The sequence below is a fragment of the Pungitius pungitius genome, chromosome 21 (genome assembly GCF_949316345.1).
Source record: "Pungitius pungitius chromosome 21, fPunPun2.1, whole genome shotgun sequence".
NCBI classification, from domain to species: Eukaryota; Metazoa; Chordata; class Actinopteri; order Perciformes; family Gasterosteidae; genus Pungitius; species Pungitius pungitius.
Window position 1 is genome coordinate 14,613,684 of NC_084920.1, and position 17,760 is coordinate 14,631,443.

General features: G+C 47.8%; 3 protein-coding genes across 7 annotated transcripts; all 3 read left to right on the top strand.

Moving 5' to 3' along the window:
* Positions 1-25: 25 nt before the first annotated feature.
* nbr1a (NBR1 autophagy cargo receptor a) lies at positions 26-9,149 on the top strand. Of its 5 annotated transcripts, none has more exons than XM_037463759.2 (22): positions 26-251; positions 585-647; positions 1,251-1,269; positions 1,396-1,418; positions 1,634-1,816; positions 2,039-2,116; positions 2,224-2,447; positions 2,684-2,803; positions 3,110-3,391; positions 3,747-3,906; positions 4,298-4,543; positions 5,749-5,889; positions 5,989-6,064; positions 6,160-6,270; positions 6,553-6,723; positions 6,816-6,971; positions 7,110-7,255; positions 7,384-7,856; positions 8,002-8,087; positions 8,296-8,383; positions 8,552-8,651; positions 8,954-9,149. In XM_037463759.2, the coding sequence occupies exons 1-22, from the start codon at positions 150-152 to the stop codon at positions 9,140-9,142; spliced, it is 3,237 nt and encodes a 1,078-aa protein (XP_037319656.2). In that variant the 5' UTR covers positions 26-149; the 3' UTR covers positions 9,143-9,149. The 5 variants fall into 5 exon arrangements, with proteins under 5 accessions (XP_037319656.2, XP_037319655.2, XP_037319657.2 ...); XM_037463758.2 differs by having other exon boundaries at positions 27-251; positions 6,550-6,723; XM_037463760.2 differs by having other exon boundaries at positions 27-251; positions 6,550-6,723; positions 8,560-8,651.
* Positions 9,150-10,946: 1,797 nt separating this feature from the next.
* Positions 10,947-14,357, top strand: tmem106a (transmembrane protein 106A). The gene is made up of 8 exons (XM_037463799.2): positions 10,947-11,074; positions 12,189-12,374; positions 12,631-12,691; positions 12,795-12,948; positions 13,228-13,368; positions 13,467-13,510; positions 13,621-13,674; positions 13,935-14,357. Exons 2-8 carry the CDS (start codon positions 12,269-12,271, stop codon positions 14,041-14,043), a joined length of 669 nt encoding a protein of 222 aa, XP_037319696.2. The 5' UTR covers positions 10,947-11,074; positions 12,189-12,268; the 3' UTR covers positions 14,044-14,357.
* Positions 14,358-14,490: 133 nt separating this feature from the next.
* Positions 14,491-17,760, top strand: arl4d (ADP-ribosylation factor-like 4D). The gene is made up of 2 exons (XM_037463805.2): positions 14,491-15,530; positions 16,348-17,760. Exon 2 carries the CDS (start codon positions 16,493-16,495, stop codon positions 17,096-17,098), a length of 606 nt encoding a protein of 201 aa, XP_037319702.1. The 5' UTR covers positions 14,491-15,530; positions 16,348-16,492; the 3' UTR covers positions 17,099-17,760.

A 17,760-nucleotide genomic window follows, 5' to 3' on the forward strand; every position in this document is an offset into this window, starting at 1 on the left:
ATTCCACTGCGCATGCGCGGGGGGACGTCATCGTATTTTTCTAGACGCAGCTGACGATGTAAACAAGAAAAGACAGTCGAGGGCAGCGGGGATCAAATAGGCCGGCGTCACCGCAAATGATAGCCATTACATGCTCATAAACGGCTGACATGGGGCTGCCCGTTACAATTAAAGTGAACTTCCGGGGCAACGTGAAGAGATTCCTGGCCCAGGATTTGGACAAACTGGAGTGGGAGTCCGTTGAAGCCTGGGTGAGCTGCCGCTAGCTAGCCGAGCGCCGTGGCTAAAAACGCTGGCGCAGTTTGGTGAAAAGCAGGCCCAGACGTGGCCTAGACGCGTAAACAACGGAGCGGCCGATCGACGGCCGACACGCTGTGTACGTTACGCGAGCAGCGATCTATTTGAGGCCGGCTTCGACAAATACGAGAGGAGAGGGCCACCGTGTGCTGTAGTGCGTTCGTTCGGTCCCTCGACGTGCCCCCATTTGTGTGTGTTTTTTTTTTTGTATCACGCGTGAGCGGGGAGGACAAAAGTTCGTATCTAATGTTAACTGTGGATTTGATAGTCGACTCTTTCTATTTCAGATCAAAGCGTCTTTTGGAATCAACCACTTTCAAGTCAAATACTTCGATGAGGACAACGAAGAGGTATTCAAATATGTGTACCAGTGGTTAGAATGTGACGAAGTTACATGTGTACAATGTTTTTAAAACAACACGTACTTTACAGTATCTCCATTTTGTGCTACATTGTACTTCGACATGTTGGAATCCCATGTAGTACTCTCCTCACTACATTCATTTGGCAACAACACTTATAGATTAGTAATACAAAATATAAGTAAGCTAAAATGTTGCTGTATTATTACAGATGCATCTAATCAGAAGTGTGTATTTACACACAGACATATATATTTAAAGTTTTGTAAACATACCAGAGTTTGCTAATGAGCACCACAGTACACTACAAATATTCGATACAATATAAAAAAAATAGATTTTTCATTAAGAAAGTAGCAGATATACTTATTTATCTACAACATTGCATTTCTCCCACAGTAAGAACTGACAATCATATGCATGCATTAACTCTAATCCAGTAATATAATATCTGATTTTGTTCTGAATCTTGCCTTGAAGGAAACATATCAGTACTATTTTAGTAAAAGTACTTCTACCACTGTGTGTTTTTACATTCATTGCAAAATGATGAGGTTTTGGTTAATTAACTAATTCTCCCTTTTATTTCAGATTTGTATAAACAGTCAAGGTGAGGATAAAACTTTGTTTATTTTCCCTGTTATAGCCGCTTAGAGGGGAAAAAAAGCAAAAACACTGCACTTCTCAATAAAACAATGGTCACTAATGGTCACTTTTGGATTTGTTTTCAATTCAGATGAATATGAAGAAGCCATCAAGGTACTGGGACACTTTCTGACACTAAAATAACAATCTCACGGTGCAAATATCATGAAGAATATGGGAAATTGTAAACTTTTAGGGATATTCGTAAAACTCAGTAATAAAACCAAATACTCTCTAGCACATAGTATACATAATATAACATTATGCCTATATGTACAAATGTGTACTCGTTCTGGTGTGGCTGCTCCCCCCCCCCCCCCCCCCCACAGAGTGCCGAGAAGCAGGGGAACCAGTTGCACATGAACGTGTACAAGATGAAAGGTCAGGCCTGCGGAGGCCCGCCGAAGACGGAGGTGAAGGAGCTGAAGGGAGACCTGAGGCCTGCTCCACCTTATCCGTCAAGGGTGAAAACGGTGGACAAAGGCACACAGGTCACCCCAGAGAGAGAAGCGGTAAGGAACTAAGTCGATTCTATTCTTCTTCTTTCCCCTTAAAGTATTTTTTCTTCTGCTAGTATTTTGAATGCATCGGCTTAACTATATAGTTACAAAGAGGACAGTTCACCTTTCTATGTTTATTACATGAATTGTTAATTATCTATGAACTATTTGTGTGTAATTATTCAAAGGTAATTGAGCATATGTTTGATGCTAGCCTGATGTATTTGGACACAGGTCACAGTGAAGGACAACAAGGGGAACAAGCCAGAAGATGAACCACCTCCGATGTGGTTTAGATCATACATGGATAAGGTAAGATTTAGAATTATACACATCGATTTTTTGGGGGGGTTTTGTTTTGTTTGATGCACAATTTGGTCACGTCTGGCTTCTTCTAACACAACATCTGCTTCTCCTAGTTTAAAGATGAGGTGGTGAAGGAGGTGGTGGAGAGGATGTGCAGTGACTTCTCTGGCCAGTGTTGCACCCACAAGTCTGCCGACGGGCCCCTTGAGGCCAGCGCGGCTAGCAGCGCTCCTGCAGGGCCCCGGCCAGGCCCCTCCACCTCAACGGGATCCCTCGGCTACACCCCCAACTGCAGCAGCTGCAACAAACTCACCTCGGAAGGGGCGTACAAGTGCAGGTAGCAACACGTCATCATTCAATGCCAGAAACCTGAAGAGTCAAACAGAAGATGGGGCAGGGTGTGCTTTAGGGTGCCACCAGAGCCAAGATGTTGTCCACTATAGACTGTGTGGATGTATGTATGTCTGATAACAATTTGACCCGTGTGTCCCTGTTTCTGAGCTGTGTCCTTTGAGCAGCTCCATCAGTATCATCCATAGCAGTGTTTTTGTTGGTCGTGTTCCCCTTTTTCAGCGTGTGCCCGTCCTGCATCCTGTGTGAGATGTGCAGACACAGCCACGACCCCAGCCACAACCTTGTGAGAACCAAGACACCTCTCTCCATCCCTGAGCATGGAATGTCAGGAGAGTTGAGGTAAACCCCCCCCCACCCCCTCCCACCCCCACCCTCCAAGAACCGAGGATCAATCTTCCCACTTCTTGAAACTATAAGACATTTGTACTTTGCAACAGTGCCACCCCCCCCACCCCCCCTTTTTTTTGTGGCTATCACGTCTGCATAAAATGGAGAGGCATAAATAAGAATAGATGCAAAGCAGGACTGCAGATATGTTTTAGAAGCTAGATTACTGTGATACTGAATCCTGAGTGTGTCTTGTTCTTGGAAAATAAACTTTTTGATAGTCAACAAATAGGTGTTCCTGATGACATTTCAAACCAGGTTCCCAAGGCGAGGAGACAGGACAGTGCGCAAGGCCGAGCGACAGCGCCTCAAAGCTGAAAGGAGGCAACTAAGAGCCGAAGTGAAGGAAATCAAGAAGAAACTGAGACTGGAGAAGAGGGGGCTGCCGTGGAGCGGGCCCTCCACCTCGGGCAGAGGCACCCTGACAAACACGGCCTCCGCCTCCACGCAGGTCCCGGCAATGTCCCCCCCCGCCGCCCCAGAAACAGCCTCAGGTCCCGCCCCCGCCCCGGTCCCCGATCCCCAGGCCTCCAGTCCAGAGTAAGCGCCTCCGCGGAAGGGCGTCCGACAGTGCTGGGTACCATCGGACCCAGCATGGATGCAATAAAGTCTTTTTTGTTTTGTTTTTTTCAAGAAAAAGAAATCAAAAATATGCCATCTCTGTAATCTAGTCTGTATGAGTGTGTCGCTGGCTGGTGGAAAATGTCGGAACTACCTCAATATGAAAACTGCTGCTGCTGCTGCTGCTGCTGCTTCATAGATGTTCTAAAGAAAAGAAATTGCTTTTCAGCTGCAAAAAAAAAAAATCTGGGGTCCTGCTTTTTTAGAGAACAAAAGATGGCTGTGATAAGAAACCAGGGCTATTTTCAACAATGCTCTGTACACTTGAAACTAGGGGTCCCGTGGTCTCGAACACGTCCTTGGTTTCTACTATGGCCGCCTTGTTTCTGGACGAAAATCTGCCGGACGGCACCCGTCTGGAGCCCGGAACCAAGTTCATCAAATACTGGAAGATGAGGAACTCAGGCAGTATCAGCTGGACCTCAGAGACCAAGGTACCCCCCCCCTCCCACCCGCCGAGAGGACAGCTCCACGCTCTCTTATGCTGCCATCCTCCCCCCTCCCCCCCCCCCTGCTTCACTTCCACTTTGAGTCCCCACTCAGCTCATTGCCTACTTCTCCTCCTCTAACACCAGCTAAGATGCCTTACGCAGCAACTTAATGCCGTTTAGTAGTTCAGTTGTGTTTGGGGTTTTCACGTCTTTGTCGTCGTTTTAAATGTGTGTGTGTGTGTGATTGTGTGCGTGCGTGCTGAGCGATTTAAATACTATCCTGCACGCCCCCAGTCTATTTTCCACGTGTGTATTCCTACTTTTTGTGTTTTTTTTGTGTGTGTGTGTGTGTGTGTGTGTGTGTGTGCGCGCGCGCGCATGTACGTGCACCCAGCTAGTGTTCATGTGGGGGAACCTCGGCCTGGCGTCGGGGGACAGGAGAGAGGTGCCGGTCCCGTCGCTGCTGCCGGGACAAGTGGGCGTGGTCAGCGTGGCCTTCGCCGCCCCCGTGACGGAGGGGACGTACACCTCCCACTGGCGGCTGGCGCACTGCGGCTGTCAGTTCGGGCCGCGCGTCTGGTGCAGCATCGTGGTGGACGGCGGCGGCGGCGAGGCGCTCGGGCATCAGAGCGAACGACTGGCAAGTCTGAAACCCAATGACACCCGGCGACACCGGGCCTCATTAGCGCGCGTCTGTTGTTGCTGCCGCGCCGACTCGGGCTCTGAAGCCAAGTACGGGCCGCTCGCTTTACGCCACGTTCATACTTCCACGCCGCTGCGTTTCATTTACTCACTTTGTCACGAAGAACAACGCTCGGAGGGAGGCCGTTTCTCCGTCGACCCGCCGATGCGCAATGTCAAATCAGCTCCTTTGTCCCTCGCTATAACGCTATAAAGGTTCATGAGACTTGAACTGGGTTTATTTAGCAGTGGTGGAAAGTTACCACGGACATTTACACGAGTAGCTAAGCAGAAATTGGAGGTATGTACTACTTTACTTGATCTTTTCCCTTTCATTTAACGTTTTTTTTCTTTACTTGGCAGAATAATATTCAACTTAATCACATATAAATGCAGAGACACATTGACTGTTGTGTTGGCTGTATATAGACAAAGCTCATTTCTCAGTTTGAAGTAATCATTTAAAACACATCTGACTATTTAAACATACAAATGAAAGTGAGAAGACAAAGTATTTGTATGGTTGACTCCAGTATGCAATTAAAAACTAGCTGAGGAAAGACTTAAATAATCCTAAATGTGCTTTAAACTGGGAGGGAGGATTGTGAATGTTACTTACAGACGTTCCAGATGAGTTGTGTTTTTCTTCTCAATCATCTCACAAATCCCTTCAGATTTATCTGTTGACCCTTTAAAATCTCCTGACCCCTTGCATTGAAACCAGTGGACAACCAGCCACAGCCGTCAAATTCTGCTGAGGAGACATTTAGTACATGACGAGTCCCTCATCATTTTTATACTTTGAGTACATCATTTCTGCTAATTCCATTTCTTTCTTATTGAATTTAGGCACATTCGTGTGATTTTAAATATTTCTATTGAAAGCATTTGTGCGCTTTTGTGCGCTTCCTCTTTTACAATTACTGATTTAAAAAAAGAAAAGACTGAGAGACCTAGCTAAATATCAAATGTGGATAAGGTAGTATTAGTTAGTCTGTACTTCCTGGTAGCAGTGTAATAAAGAACATATTTTATGTATATTTGTATTTTGGGTTTGAAGAAATGCTGTGATCCTTAAAAGAGACGCTGCGCTTGTATGTTACCCTTTAAATCGTTACGGTGGAGCTCCTACTCATGATGCCATGCTTGTGTGCGCCTTAAAAGGAGGATGAGGAGGAGGAGGATGAGGTGGTGGTGGTGAAGAAGGAGCAGGAGGGCAGGCCCCAGCACAGCGGCCCAGGTCTGCCTGTGGACCTGAACCACGAGGACTACTACTTCCCCTCCGTCGACCTGCTGACCGCACAGGTGCACCCTTTGGAGATGTTTCGGCCCACGTCAATGCTCCTGCTCGTTTGCAAGAAGTGATCAGCGGTCATCCTCCCTGCGTGTCTTCTGTTGTTTTAGGACCTGCTGTCGTTTGAATTGCTGGATATAAATATTGTGCAAGAGTTGGAGAAGGTTCCAAACAACACACCTGAGGGTAAGTACTGCATCATGCTTTCAAACAATGGGAAGGAGTTAAGTTTCTTTAAGAATAAAGATAAGCCCTTTGTGTGTCCACCTCCTTCTGCTTAGACCTGACCCCCTGCATATCCCCTCTGCCCCACGATGCACCCGTTCTGGAGAAGGCCATCATCGCGCGGATGAGAGAGGAAGCCGAGGTCACGGGGGTCAGAAAGCTCTTCGGTGAGACCGTGTGTGTGTGTGTGTGTGTGTGTGTGTGTGTGTGTGTGTGTGTGTGTGTGTGTGTGTGTGTGTGTGTGTGTGTGTGTGTGTGTGTGTGTGTGTGTGTGTGTGTGTGTGTGTGTGTGTGTGTGTGTGTGTGTGTGTGTGTGTGCCACCTCACTGAGAGGAAAAACTCAACCAACCTTTTGAGAGGAAAAAAAACTATAAAAAAAAACTAGATTCAATTTTTCCGTCCCTTATTTTAGTCCGTCAGTGGTGTGCATTCTTGTGGTTGTCCAGGAGTCAGGGCGCGGCAGCAGAGGGCCCCCGAGGGCCAAGAGGAGGACCGCGAGGAGGAGATCAGTGGAGCCCAGTTCCTCTGCGAGACGGTCATCCGCTCTCTGGCCCTGGAGGAGGCCCCCGATCACAGACCCCCTCGCAGGGCCCAGCACGGCAGCCACAACAAGCCGCAGGGTGAGGAGCCCGCTAGACACCCCCCCCCCCCCCAGTGCGTGCTGTGTTGTGATGGAAAGGTTGCAGTACCGTTTTTTCCTCTCCATTTCCAGTGGTGTCCCGGGGCACCAGCTTCTGCTTTGAGAGAGCCTTCGAGGCCGAGAAGATGGAGACGGTGCAGGAAGGAGGCGAGGAGATCAGCGCCGCCAGACTCCAAAGTTCCGCCCCGCCTCTCAGCCCGGTCACCCAGGAAGAGGAGATGAGGCCAGGTCCACGATTCTAGTCTTTTCTTTTTGTTCTCTCGTTGAATACAACGACCCGTATTTGATTTGATTGAGTTGCAAATGAAGCTTTGTATCAATGAGTTGAATTCAATGTTCATTTTACTGCTGTTTTTCCCCCTTCAGTTCTTCTGCTGGAACCAGCAAATGAAAACCTGCACGTCAGTTCGGATCATGACATCGAGGCGGAAGAGGTCCTGGTCCTTGAGGACGTGCAGGATATCCCCGAGGAGAAAGAGGAGGGTGGAACCAAAGGAGAAGAATGGGAGGAGGTAAAGTTTCAACCCTTTCTGTACTTTAAAAAAAAAAGGGAACATCCCAGAGATGAATGTCGGTTCCCTTCCACGATAAGATGGCTGATGTAGTCGTGCTCCTGTAAACGTCTCCTCCTGTGTCTCAGGTCAGCAGCCAGACCTCCTCGGTCTCCTCCTGCGACGATTACATCATCGTCCTCCCGGACTGCTTCGACACCAGCCGGCCTCTGGGCGAGTCCATGTACAGCTCCGCCATGTCGCAGCCCGACGCCGACCTGGACGTGGAACAGGAGGACGAGGGGGAGGTAGAGGATGAGGAGGGAGAAGAGAAGGAGGAGGAGGAGGAGGGAGAAGAAGAGGAGGAGGAGGAGGAAGAAGAGTCCGCCGCCGAGGAGGCGCCGCCGCCGCAGCAGCAGCAGCAGGAGGCGGCGGTCGAAGCCGAGGACTCCGCCGCCGCGACCTCGTGGCCGCCGCTGGTCCCGCCGAGCCACAGCAGCGTGAACCAGATGCTGTGCGCCTCGCAGACGCTGGACGCCGTGACGCTCACGCCGGAGGTGGTGCCCCCGCCACCGGCGCTGCCCGACCTCCCGCGACCCCCGCCGGCCCTCTACTCGCCCAGGTGAGATCTCCCAAGGGTCCCTGTGCGTGTTGGAAAATGTGTGTATAATCACAAATACTGCTTAGGAAATGACCTGCATTTGGGATTTACTGGATCTCCCTCCTACCACCTGGGTTCATTCTCCTGGTTCACCGTGGTCTTTCAGGTCAGAGGCGCTGTACCTGTCTGAGGACCCCAGTCCTCCAGCCTGTGATCCATATGAGCCACACCAGCCGAGGGTCCACCTAAATGGTGAGGTATAGAAGCAGAGTATCATCAGCGGTATTATTATTATGTCTTTATTGTTTTTGTTTTCTTCAGGAAACCCATTTAGCCCTTTCTAGCGAGACAGGAAGTGAGATAACGTGCAGGATTTCAGGTTCTCCTCCATCAGCGAAATGCTGCGTTTCTCCTCTCTCTCACGTTATGCGCGTTGGTGTTATTTCCCCATTCTCTGCAGTATCATCCGGTCTGTCCAGATCAGCAGGCTCAGCATCCAGTGCCTTTGAGACGTATAACCCCAGGCCCAGCAACGCTCTGCAGCCGAGGTGCATTACAACAAGTGAAATGAACTTTAGTGTCTCTCTTTGTTTCGGTTTGCATAACCAGCGACAAGACACGTCGCGTGTGTGTAATAACGTCTGTGCTTTTGGTTTGAAAACCGAAGACGTCCTGTTGCGTAACTCCCAATGACCACATCCCTGTCTTCATACAAGGGGCCAAGGAGGCATCACGGAGGGACTCGTCAAGGGGGCCCTCTCTGTGGCAGCGTCCGCGTACAAAGCTCTGTTCACTGGACCAAACTGCTCAATACAGGTACATCCTTCTGCAGCTTAGGCTGGACGATTTATGTCATCATAACAACATTCAAATGCATCGTTTGTTTCCATGTATTTACTGTATTATTTTTGGTGTTTTTGTCAGACGCCCTTAGCCTGCAAAGTCATTTCCTGTTGCCACTAGTTCCCTTTAAGACAAGAGATGAAGAAATGCGTCATACGGCCGCTTTTCCAGCCTGACTGGTTTCGTTGAATTGGAAACAAAACACGCAATGACATCGCCTCTGCTCCCCCCCTCCCCCCCCCCCATTCCCCCCCCCCCCCACACACCTTTTCCAGCGCGGCATCGACCCGGCCACCAGGCAGGACCCCTCCCTGATGGCCATGCTGCTTGAGATGGGCTTCAGAGATCAGCGGCTCAACCAGCAGCTGCTGAGGAAGCACGGCTACAGCCTGCTGCACACCGTCAACGAGCTGGTGCAGATGACCGAGGACGGCCACAACAAAGCGCTCAACGCGCTGCACTGAGGGGGGGGGGTGGTCGGAAAGGGGGGGGGGGGCTTCTGGGAAGAGATTTGAGCATTATCTAAAGAGAACATTTACGTAAAAAAAAAAAAAAAAAAACCTCCGCATCTCTCACCCTTACCTGTATTTAGCTTTATTTTTAATGACATGAAGGAGAGACAAAGAATTTACCAAAGGGGGGGAGGGAGGGGGGGGGGCTGCTTTGTTTGGACCAAGAGTATAAAAAGGAATAATTAACAAACATTACAAAAAAAGTGTAGAGAAAAGAACGGACGAATGGCTTCTCCTGCCTTTTTTTTTTTTTTAAATTAGCTTTAACATTTTGACACAAATGAACCACACACACACACACACACACGTAAAGTAGTGTGAATAGCGGTCGAACCTGTGCCAGGACGCGTGTGTACCTGCTACAGGTGTGTGCGTCTCGGCTCTTCACCTTCGTGTTCGCGCGGCTTCCCCTCGGCGCTGATTTAAAAAAAATAAAATAAATAAAACATCTAAATATTCTTCTGACAGGGCTTCGCTAGATTCTTCTCACAAATAGAGCAATGAAATATTAATATTGTTGAATGTCATGGTAAAAAAAAAAAAAAGAAGAGAGAAACGTTCCTCGCCGCTCGAGGGGTCGGCGGCGAGGACAAACTAATATTTTTCGATTTATCGTAGTGAAATCTACCAAAACAATGCAATCTTTTCCTGTATCACAGTACTGTTACTTTAGACGTTGACGTGTGGAATGTATACAGACTCTCGCGGGGGGGCGGGCGGGGGGGGGCGGGGGGTGTTTTCTACTGCTTTCTAGGAGGCCCCTGCATGACAGGTGGAGGCTTTAGAGGTGAGTCGCGTTCTCGTGGTCTTGGCACAGTCACGGTAGAAGAAGATGTCCGCTCCCCCCCCCCCCCCCCCCCCCCCCCCCCCCCCTCCCTCCCTCCCCACCTGCATCTTTATTGTCCTCATTCGACTGAAAGTCATTTAATACAAACCCAATCCAAGACTTCACAAACTATAAACTACACATTCTTCAGTCTCCCGGTGAAACCAGGTGGTTTTATTGCATTGCCTTTATGATCATTACTTAACTGAAATATACACGTGGTGGTTTGAAACTTGTGGCGTGAGTGTGCAGATTCCTGTTAGTGTCTATTTCCTATTTTTTATTGTTAGTGTGGTTGAGGATTATTTATAACCATGTTTTCCTCCGTTGACTGTTCATCCCTTTTTAAAGAAACATGCTCTAGTGAATAATTCTGAATATATCTTACTATGCTTGTCAAATTATTCCTCTGGCACAGTCTATACATTAAATTCTATCGTCAATCCGCCAATAAACTATTTGCACATCTCTCTCTCTCTCTGGTTTCTTCTCTGTTCTATTAATGACAAACACACTTCACACACTGTCTTTATCTGCGCTGCAGTCTGTACTTGGTCAACTGAGTGGTGTCTAAAGAAGCACTAAAGAAGCACTTGAGTAAAAGTAGAAACCCCATCATCTACGAAAACTCTATTGCAAAGGCGCTCATGAAATCACATTTCAGATACTTTTGCAAACCGATGCTCTGTCCCTGCATGCTCAATAGCCCCCATCATGGAGAACTGAATGGGGCTTCAAACAGATCAGATGCCTGATCTGATGCAACGTTTAGCGGGTAATTCCTTGCTCAGTTGCTGCGTGCAGCATCCACGCGTTTCTCCATTTCCCCTCCGCGCGTCGCAGCAGCAAAGTGGCAGCTGCAGCAGCAGCAGCAAAGTGGCAGCAGCAAAGTGGCAGCTGCAAAGTGGCAGCAGTAGCAGCAAAGTGGCAGCGGCAGCTGCCTCAGACAAACAGGAAGTGCGCCTCCCACTTGGTGCTTCTGGAGACGTGAGGTCGCATCGGCAGTAATTCCGCGTTCGTTACCCTCCGATCGCAGAGAAGCTTCCGGTGTTCTTTTGGTGAGTGCACATTGTGCGCGTTGTGTTTGTTGCTTTTTTTGTGGGGGGGTCGGGGAGGGGGGTCGTGTGACGCAACTCTGTTGTTGTTGTTGTTGTGATCAGCTGCTAGAATTGACAGCGGTTCCGATCCGTGCTTCGGTGCTGCACTGCATCCAAAAGAGCTTCTCCTGAAGCAGAAAGAAATGCGTTCTACTATTATTGGTTTTAAAAAAAGCAACAACTACAATGTTCTACAATGGGGTTTTTTTTTCTTCATGCATTTCTTTCATCTCGGGTTTCGTGAACTCAAGTTGTTGCGAAAGCAGAATGATTCAGTGCTTTTATGGAAAAAGAAATACCCACTTTGTCCAGAAGAGGCCGGACAACACCGGTTTCAATGTTAAAGGAGAACATCCCGATTATAGTTACTTATGTTGATAGAAAGGGTTTAATTATTCAGAGAATCTAAATGTCATTTTTTGAGAAAATCCTTAAATGCATCTTCTGATCTTGTGAAATTTAGTCAGAAGTGTTAAAATCTATGACTGAGTACTTTTAGTCAAGTGCAAGTAACCTTAGTACAGATTTGATGTACTTTATTAAGTATCCCCTACTGTATGCTTCTATTTCAATACATTTCAGAGGTAAATATTGTTCTTTTTACTCTACTTCACCTATTTGGAAAATGAAATGCGGTACCACCCAAACACAAGGTTAAAAAAGAGCTGTAACATCCTATAATAATGTCTGCAAAATCAGGACTTTTAAGGGTAACTTTAAACATATTGATTTTTCTACTTTTACTTAAGTTAAGGACTCGTGTGCTTCTTCCACTTAGTCATCATCACACATTCAGGTGCAACGGGGCCATAAAACAAAGTACCTGGAGGTGTCTCCACGCGCTGCAGACTTTGTTCACATCTCACATGAAGCACAAGACTGACTTTTATTGGCCATTCAAGGGTTGTTCTGTCTCTTTGAGGTCATTTTATCAAAAAACAAATGACCTGTTATTTAATTGTATTGTATTTCAAGCATTTTTCGTTAAACGTCAAGGTGCAACACTTTAAAAATACAATTCTGTAATGTCACGTAATGTTGACATTTTTTTTTTCTTCTTGTTTTGGTTGTGCAGACGGGACGTTTTCCTTTTTGGATGGAAGTACCATGGTTTCACCAGCGTAACCCGGCGAGAGCACAGCTCTGACCAGAGAGATGGAGACCGTGAGAACACTGAATAATCTCCCTCCGTACGGCGCCATCAGCAGACAAGCGGCGGACAACTGCCCCACGTGCCGAGGCATCGGGAGGATTCCCAGAGGTTTGTTGGGGGTTTTAACCGCATTAGAAAGTCATCTTTAGATTGCATACTTGAAGCAGATTTAACACCTTGCCAAAGAGGCAGCCCATCGGAATCTCGTTTAAGCAATCGTCTACGAAATTAAACGTCGGTTTTAATGGCAAGTTTGATTTGTGAAAGGCCTTAGGGACTCAAATGAGGAAGGAAAAAGGCCAAATACGGGATTTGTATCTGTGCATATCATTCGTCTCTCTGAACCTTTTCTTTGTGTGGACAGGCCACGACCAGCTGGTGGCCGTGATACCGTGTAACGATGTGAGGCTGAGACCCAGGCGCACGTAAGTGAGGGGACGCACCGCCGCTTTAGAGGGGAAAAAACGGGACACTGAGGCCAAAGCATTTCAACCATTTTTGTATTTTTGTCCCTGTTCCTGCCCCCAGGAAGCTGTACGTGTGCATCTCCATGGTGGTGTGTCTCTTCCTGTGCTGCCTGATCCTCTTCTTCCTCTTCCCCCGGAGCGTCACCCTGGCGCCCGTGTCCGTGCTGTCCGTCATGGTGTACTTCACCCCGGACGCCGTCGACATGGAGGTCACCGTGAGTCACGCTGTCTCGTGATGGTATTTGCAGAGGACGTGTCTGTGGTCGACACTCACTGCAGTGTTCTGCCCTTAAAAGGCAGAGAGCGGGGCTCAGGACGGAGCGCCCCCTTCTGCATGTGATCATGTAGTAAATTAACCGTCCCGTGTTTAGTGTGCGTGTCACATGACACCCTGTAAACAGCTGCACCTGAAGGCCAAAGTTCCCGAGTGCAATTTTTACGGAAAGATGTGTTCACCTGACCGGCTGTGCGTCCTCTGACCCCCCCCCTCCTAGAATCTCATCAACGTCACCAACGAGAACTTCGTCCCGGTTCAGATCGTGGAGTTCAGCGTTCAGGGTCTGATCTCCAGGGCCGTGGTGGGGACGTCCAAGGTCACCAACATGACCACCATGCGAGGCCGCTCGCAGGACTCGGTGAGTTTCACGCGCTCAAAAAAAAAAAAAAAATCCGCTGCTGGACGCGTTCGCCCCCGAAACTCATTTCTTTGCCCCCCCCCCCCGTTTGTTCGCAGTACACCTTCAAAATTGACCTGCCTGTTACCGATCAAGGCCTGATGTAAGTCAGAAATGACGCCAGGATGCCACACCGTGTCCGTCATTATCGTTTTGTGCGTCCGAATTCACACACACACGCACACACACACGTGCTGCTCTTGTCTGTTTCAGCACCTACTGCAGGTCGAACACCATCAAGATTCACACCTTATTTCTGGAGCTGCAGTAAGTGCACAGAAGTCACATTTCGACGTCTGAGAGGTTTCTGTGTTTAGACGTCAGAATAAGAAAAAAAAATTCTGCTTCTACCTTTTGTAGCTTTGAAACTGACCCTTTAAAAGACATTAAAACATTCTGAAGGGCCACATTACTCAAGTCATTGTATAAATTGTCTCTGGGAGACGTATTGATCAGAGCCGCTTCAAAACATTATGGCGACACGCCGTCCCTAATAATAAATGTCTCTTCTCCTTTGTCCTCCCCAGGATGAAGATGAACATTTCCTATCTCTCTCACACCGAGCAGCTGTCTCTGGACACCTTTGAGTACATTGACTGTGGCACCAATTCAACAATCCCTCATCCCGTGAGATGATGAAATCAAAAAGAAACACACTGAAGTCGGAGTGTGAAATAATGAAGACTCGGCCCGAACATTCCCTGAATATATTTGATCCTCTTCTGTCTGTGACTTTGTGAATGATTTGTTTTCCCCCGTTGGCCGCTGACTGCGTGTCCTCAAAAGCACCAATAAGTAAAAATGCTCTTATGTATGTTGTTTTAGCATACCTTAAAAACCACCACAATGTTATGATTAGAGTATATTGATGTTTCAAATCCACGTACTAGGTTCAAAATGAACGATGTTGATTAAAGTGGCGCTTCGTGCGCTTCGTGCGGTTTGGTTTTTCCGGCGTTCCTCTCGTCTCTCGTGGCGTGGACGGACTCCTCCATCGATCCTCGTCGCGTCGTGTCGGGGGGGGGGGGGGGAGGTACTGAGTCATTCGCTGCTGAGGGGGATGCAACCGTGTGGGGGGGGGGAAGTCCCAACGGTGCGCACGCTCGCTCAACACACCTCCCACATCACACGGGCATCTTCTCACGATAAAAAAGTGCTTGGCTCCACCTCGTGGGACTGAACGCAGGGTGAAGCCGACGCTTCCCCACACGCACGACGGCGTTCCCAACCGGACTAAATACGGGTATTAAATGGGGCAAATTACAGGATCGTCTGCCGAGCAGGAAACACTGTTGCATTTCCATTTCAAAGAAAGAAAGAAGAGCAATAACTACATGCAGAAGAAATATACATCCAAAAAGAAATATATTTATAAACTAAATTTTAACAGATTTAGAGGCAACTGTTGTAATTTTACAGAGACAGCTATCCAATAATAATATAGGGCCATTTAGCATGAATTCTTTAACGTTTTTGATACTTTAAAGTTTAAAATACAAGTATTAAATAGAGCTGCCTGCTACAACATTAAAGCACTACGTACATGTTAATGTACAAGCTTTAATAATCAAATAATATCTATATTTCTAATACTTAAGAACATTATACATCAACTTCAATTGAGTATTTTAATTGAATATATTTTCAAAGGAAATAGTTTAATTATTACTTAAATGTATTTGAAAACTCAAGAAATGAGTTTCTTGGTAGGAAGTGTAATTCTTACATGTGATTATTGTCATTTGAGAACAGCACCCTCAACATAATGTACACATGAATTAATAAATAAATATAATTCAGTAGTAATATGTACACACATAGTGTAATGGGCCCTAAGTCCATCTTTAATGTTAATACTTTAGTCGGTTAGATTTACTTTTGACAAACTGCAGGTGCAACTCCCCGCAGGACCGCAGGGGGGCGCGCAGAGGCCGCCCGGCTGACCGTGACGTCACCGAGGCTCGTTGGGTGCCGCTGTGAGCTCGCGTGTCTCCCCGGAGCTCCTCAGTGCTGCTGGAGGAGAGCAGGAGCGGCTGTGACCGGCGGGACGAAACGCAATCTGTGGACCATGGACGCGTTTACCGCTTGTGGATCATGTTTTCGCTGCACATTGGAAAAATAAGGTATATATTTATATATCTTCTTTTCTTTTTTTTTTAACATGCACGCGCGCAGGAGGAGAGTGTATCGTGTCGAGGTTTTTATTACATCATGCGTGACCTGCTGTTTTAAATGAGTTTGTTTAAATGGTGACCTGTTTTCCCTTAGATGAGTTAACTTCAGGGTCACTTCGGGGTATCTGTACGTCTTATTTATCCGCGTTAAAACGTCTTGCTAAAAACAAAACGATACAAACCGGATGGTTCCGCGCAAGAGAGGAAGAAAAACTAAAAATGGGGCTTGTTCCCAATAGAAACATTTTAATATACAATCAAGTAACAAAAACGCAATTGACTCAAAGGTGACACTATTTGAATAATACTCTTACAGCACTCGGTCTTTCTAAGTCAATGTCTCCCGGTATTCTGCTGCATCAGGATGTCAACAACAACCGGATTAGTGCCGCTGCAGCGGTCCTCACACAAAACAGTGTCCGTCCACCGCGTTCACATGGATGCTCCTTGGTCTCCAGATGACCCCCACCGGCAGTGGTTTTGGGCTCCATTACGTGAATCCCTCGTTTCATATGATCCGTACGAGTCCCCCAAGTAGGCAGCTAATGGCCTTAAAGTGATCAATCGCGTCCCGTTGATGAAATTAAATCAAACTCTTTTCAGCTGTGCCTCCACTGACAATTCGAATTATTGAGGTGAGATTGAGAATTAGCAGCAACACACACACACACACACACACACACACACACACACACACACACACACACACACACAGCACCCATTGTCTTCTCGTTAAGCACCACCTCTGTTTGTTTTTGATCCACAGCGCCGTCTGATCCCTTTCGGCCCTCCGAGAACGAGGACCAAATGCCACTCCACTGAGAAAAAAGAAAAAAGAAAAAGAGGATTAAAGCAGGAATCCGTCACCTCCCCCCCCCCCCCCAAGTAGGTGCGAATTGCCGGCTGCCATCATGGGGAACCAGCTGACCGATATTGCTCCCAACACGTCCTTTCTGCCAAACTTCCAGTCCCTGCACGTGGTGGTCATCGGGCTGGACTCGGCCGGCAAAACCTCCCTGCTCTACCGGCTCAAGCTGAAGGAGTTTGTGAAGACCATCCCCACCAAGGGCTTCAACACGGAGAAGATCAAGGTGGCCGTCGGGGCCTCCAGGACCATCAACTTCCAGGTGTGGGACGTGGGCGGCCAGGAGAAGCTGCGCCCCCTGTGGAAGTCCTACACCCGGCGGACGGACGGGATGGTGTTCGTGGTGGACTCCACCGAGCCGGAGCGGATGGAGGAGGCCAAGGTGGAGCTCCACAAGATCACGCGCACCTCGGAGAACCAGGGGGTTCCCGTGCTCATCCTGGCCAACAAGCAGGACCAGGCGTCGGCCTCGCCCGCGGGCGAGATGGAGAAGCTGCTCGCCGTCCACGAACTGAGCGCCCACACGCTGCACCACGTGCAGGGCTGCAGCGCCGTGGACGGCCGCGGGCTGCAGCCGGGCCTGGAGAGACTCTACGAGATGATACTCAAGAGGAAGAAGATGGTGAAGCACAACAAGAACAGAAAGAGATGAACTCCTGGCTCCCGCCGTGAAGACTTGATCCACCGCCGAGGCGCTGTCGAGCCTAATGGCCCCTTTTTTTTCCCCCCAACGGGAGACGCAGCAACAATTACACGTGACCGCAGGGTCAGGAGAAATGGATTTGCTCATAATAATTGCTAATAATTATTGGCATATTCTTCGTCCTGCAGCTGCCCAACATTTTATGATTTTAAAAAGGGAATCTTGAGTATTTAGTCTTCACTAAGTGCTTTTTTTACACCTGTTTTAAGGAATTATAGCGAGATTTCTTTTCTGTTATCAGTAGGACTAATATTGAGCTCATGTTTCAGGTCCCTATAATATATAAAACGTCCTTTTAATCCTTCACAAGCTTGCACGGATTCTTTCCCACTAAATTGCTGTTTTTCGTTCCACAGATGCTTCCCTGAAATATTTATTCCACGTTTGTTGTGCTCGCGTCGGACGGAGGGACATTTAGTTGATGATGTGAAATGAACGAGAGCTCGGTGGTGATGAAGATCTGAAAATGTCCTTGCCATGGAACTGTAATCCCAAGTGCATTCCTTATGTGGCCACAGAAGTTAAGTTTCAGTTTCTATGATAATAATGTTTATACAAATTGTACATTTTTGTAACACTAAAGACTTAATAAATCTACACACGGTACAGAA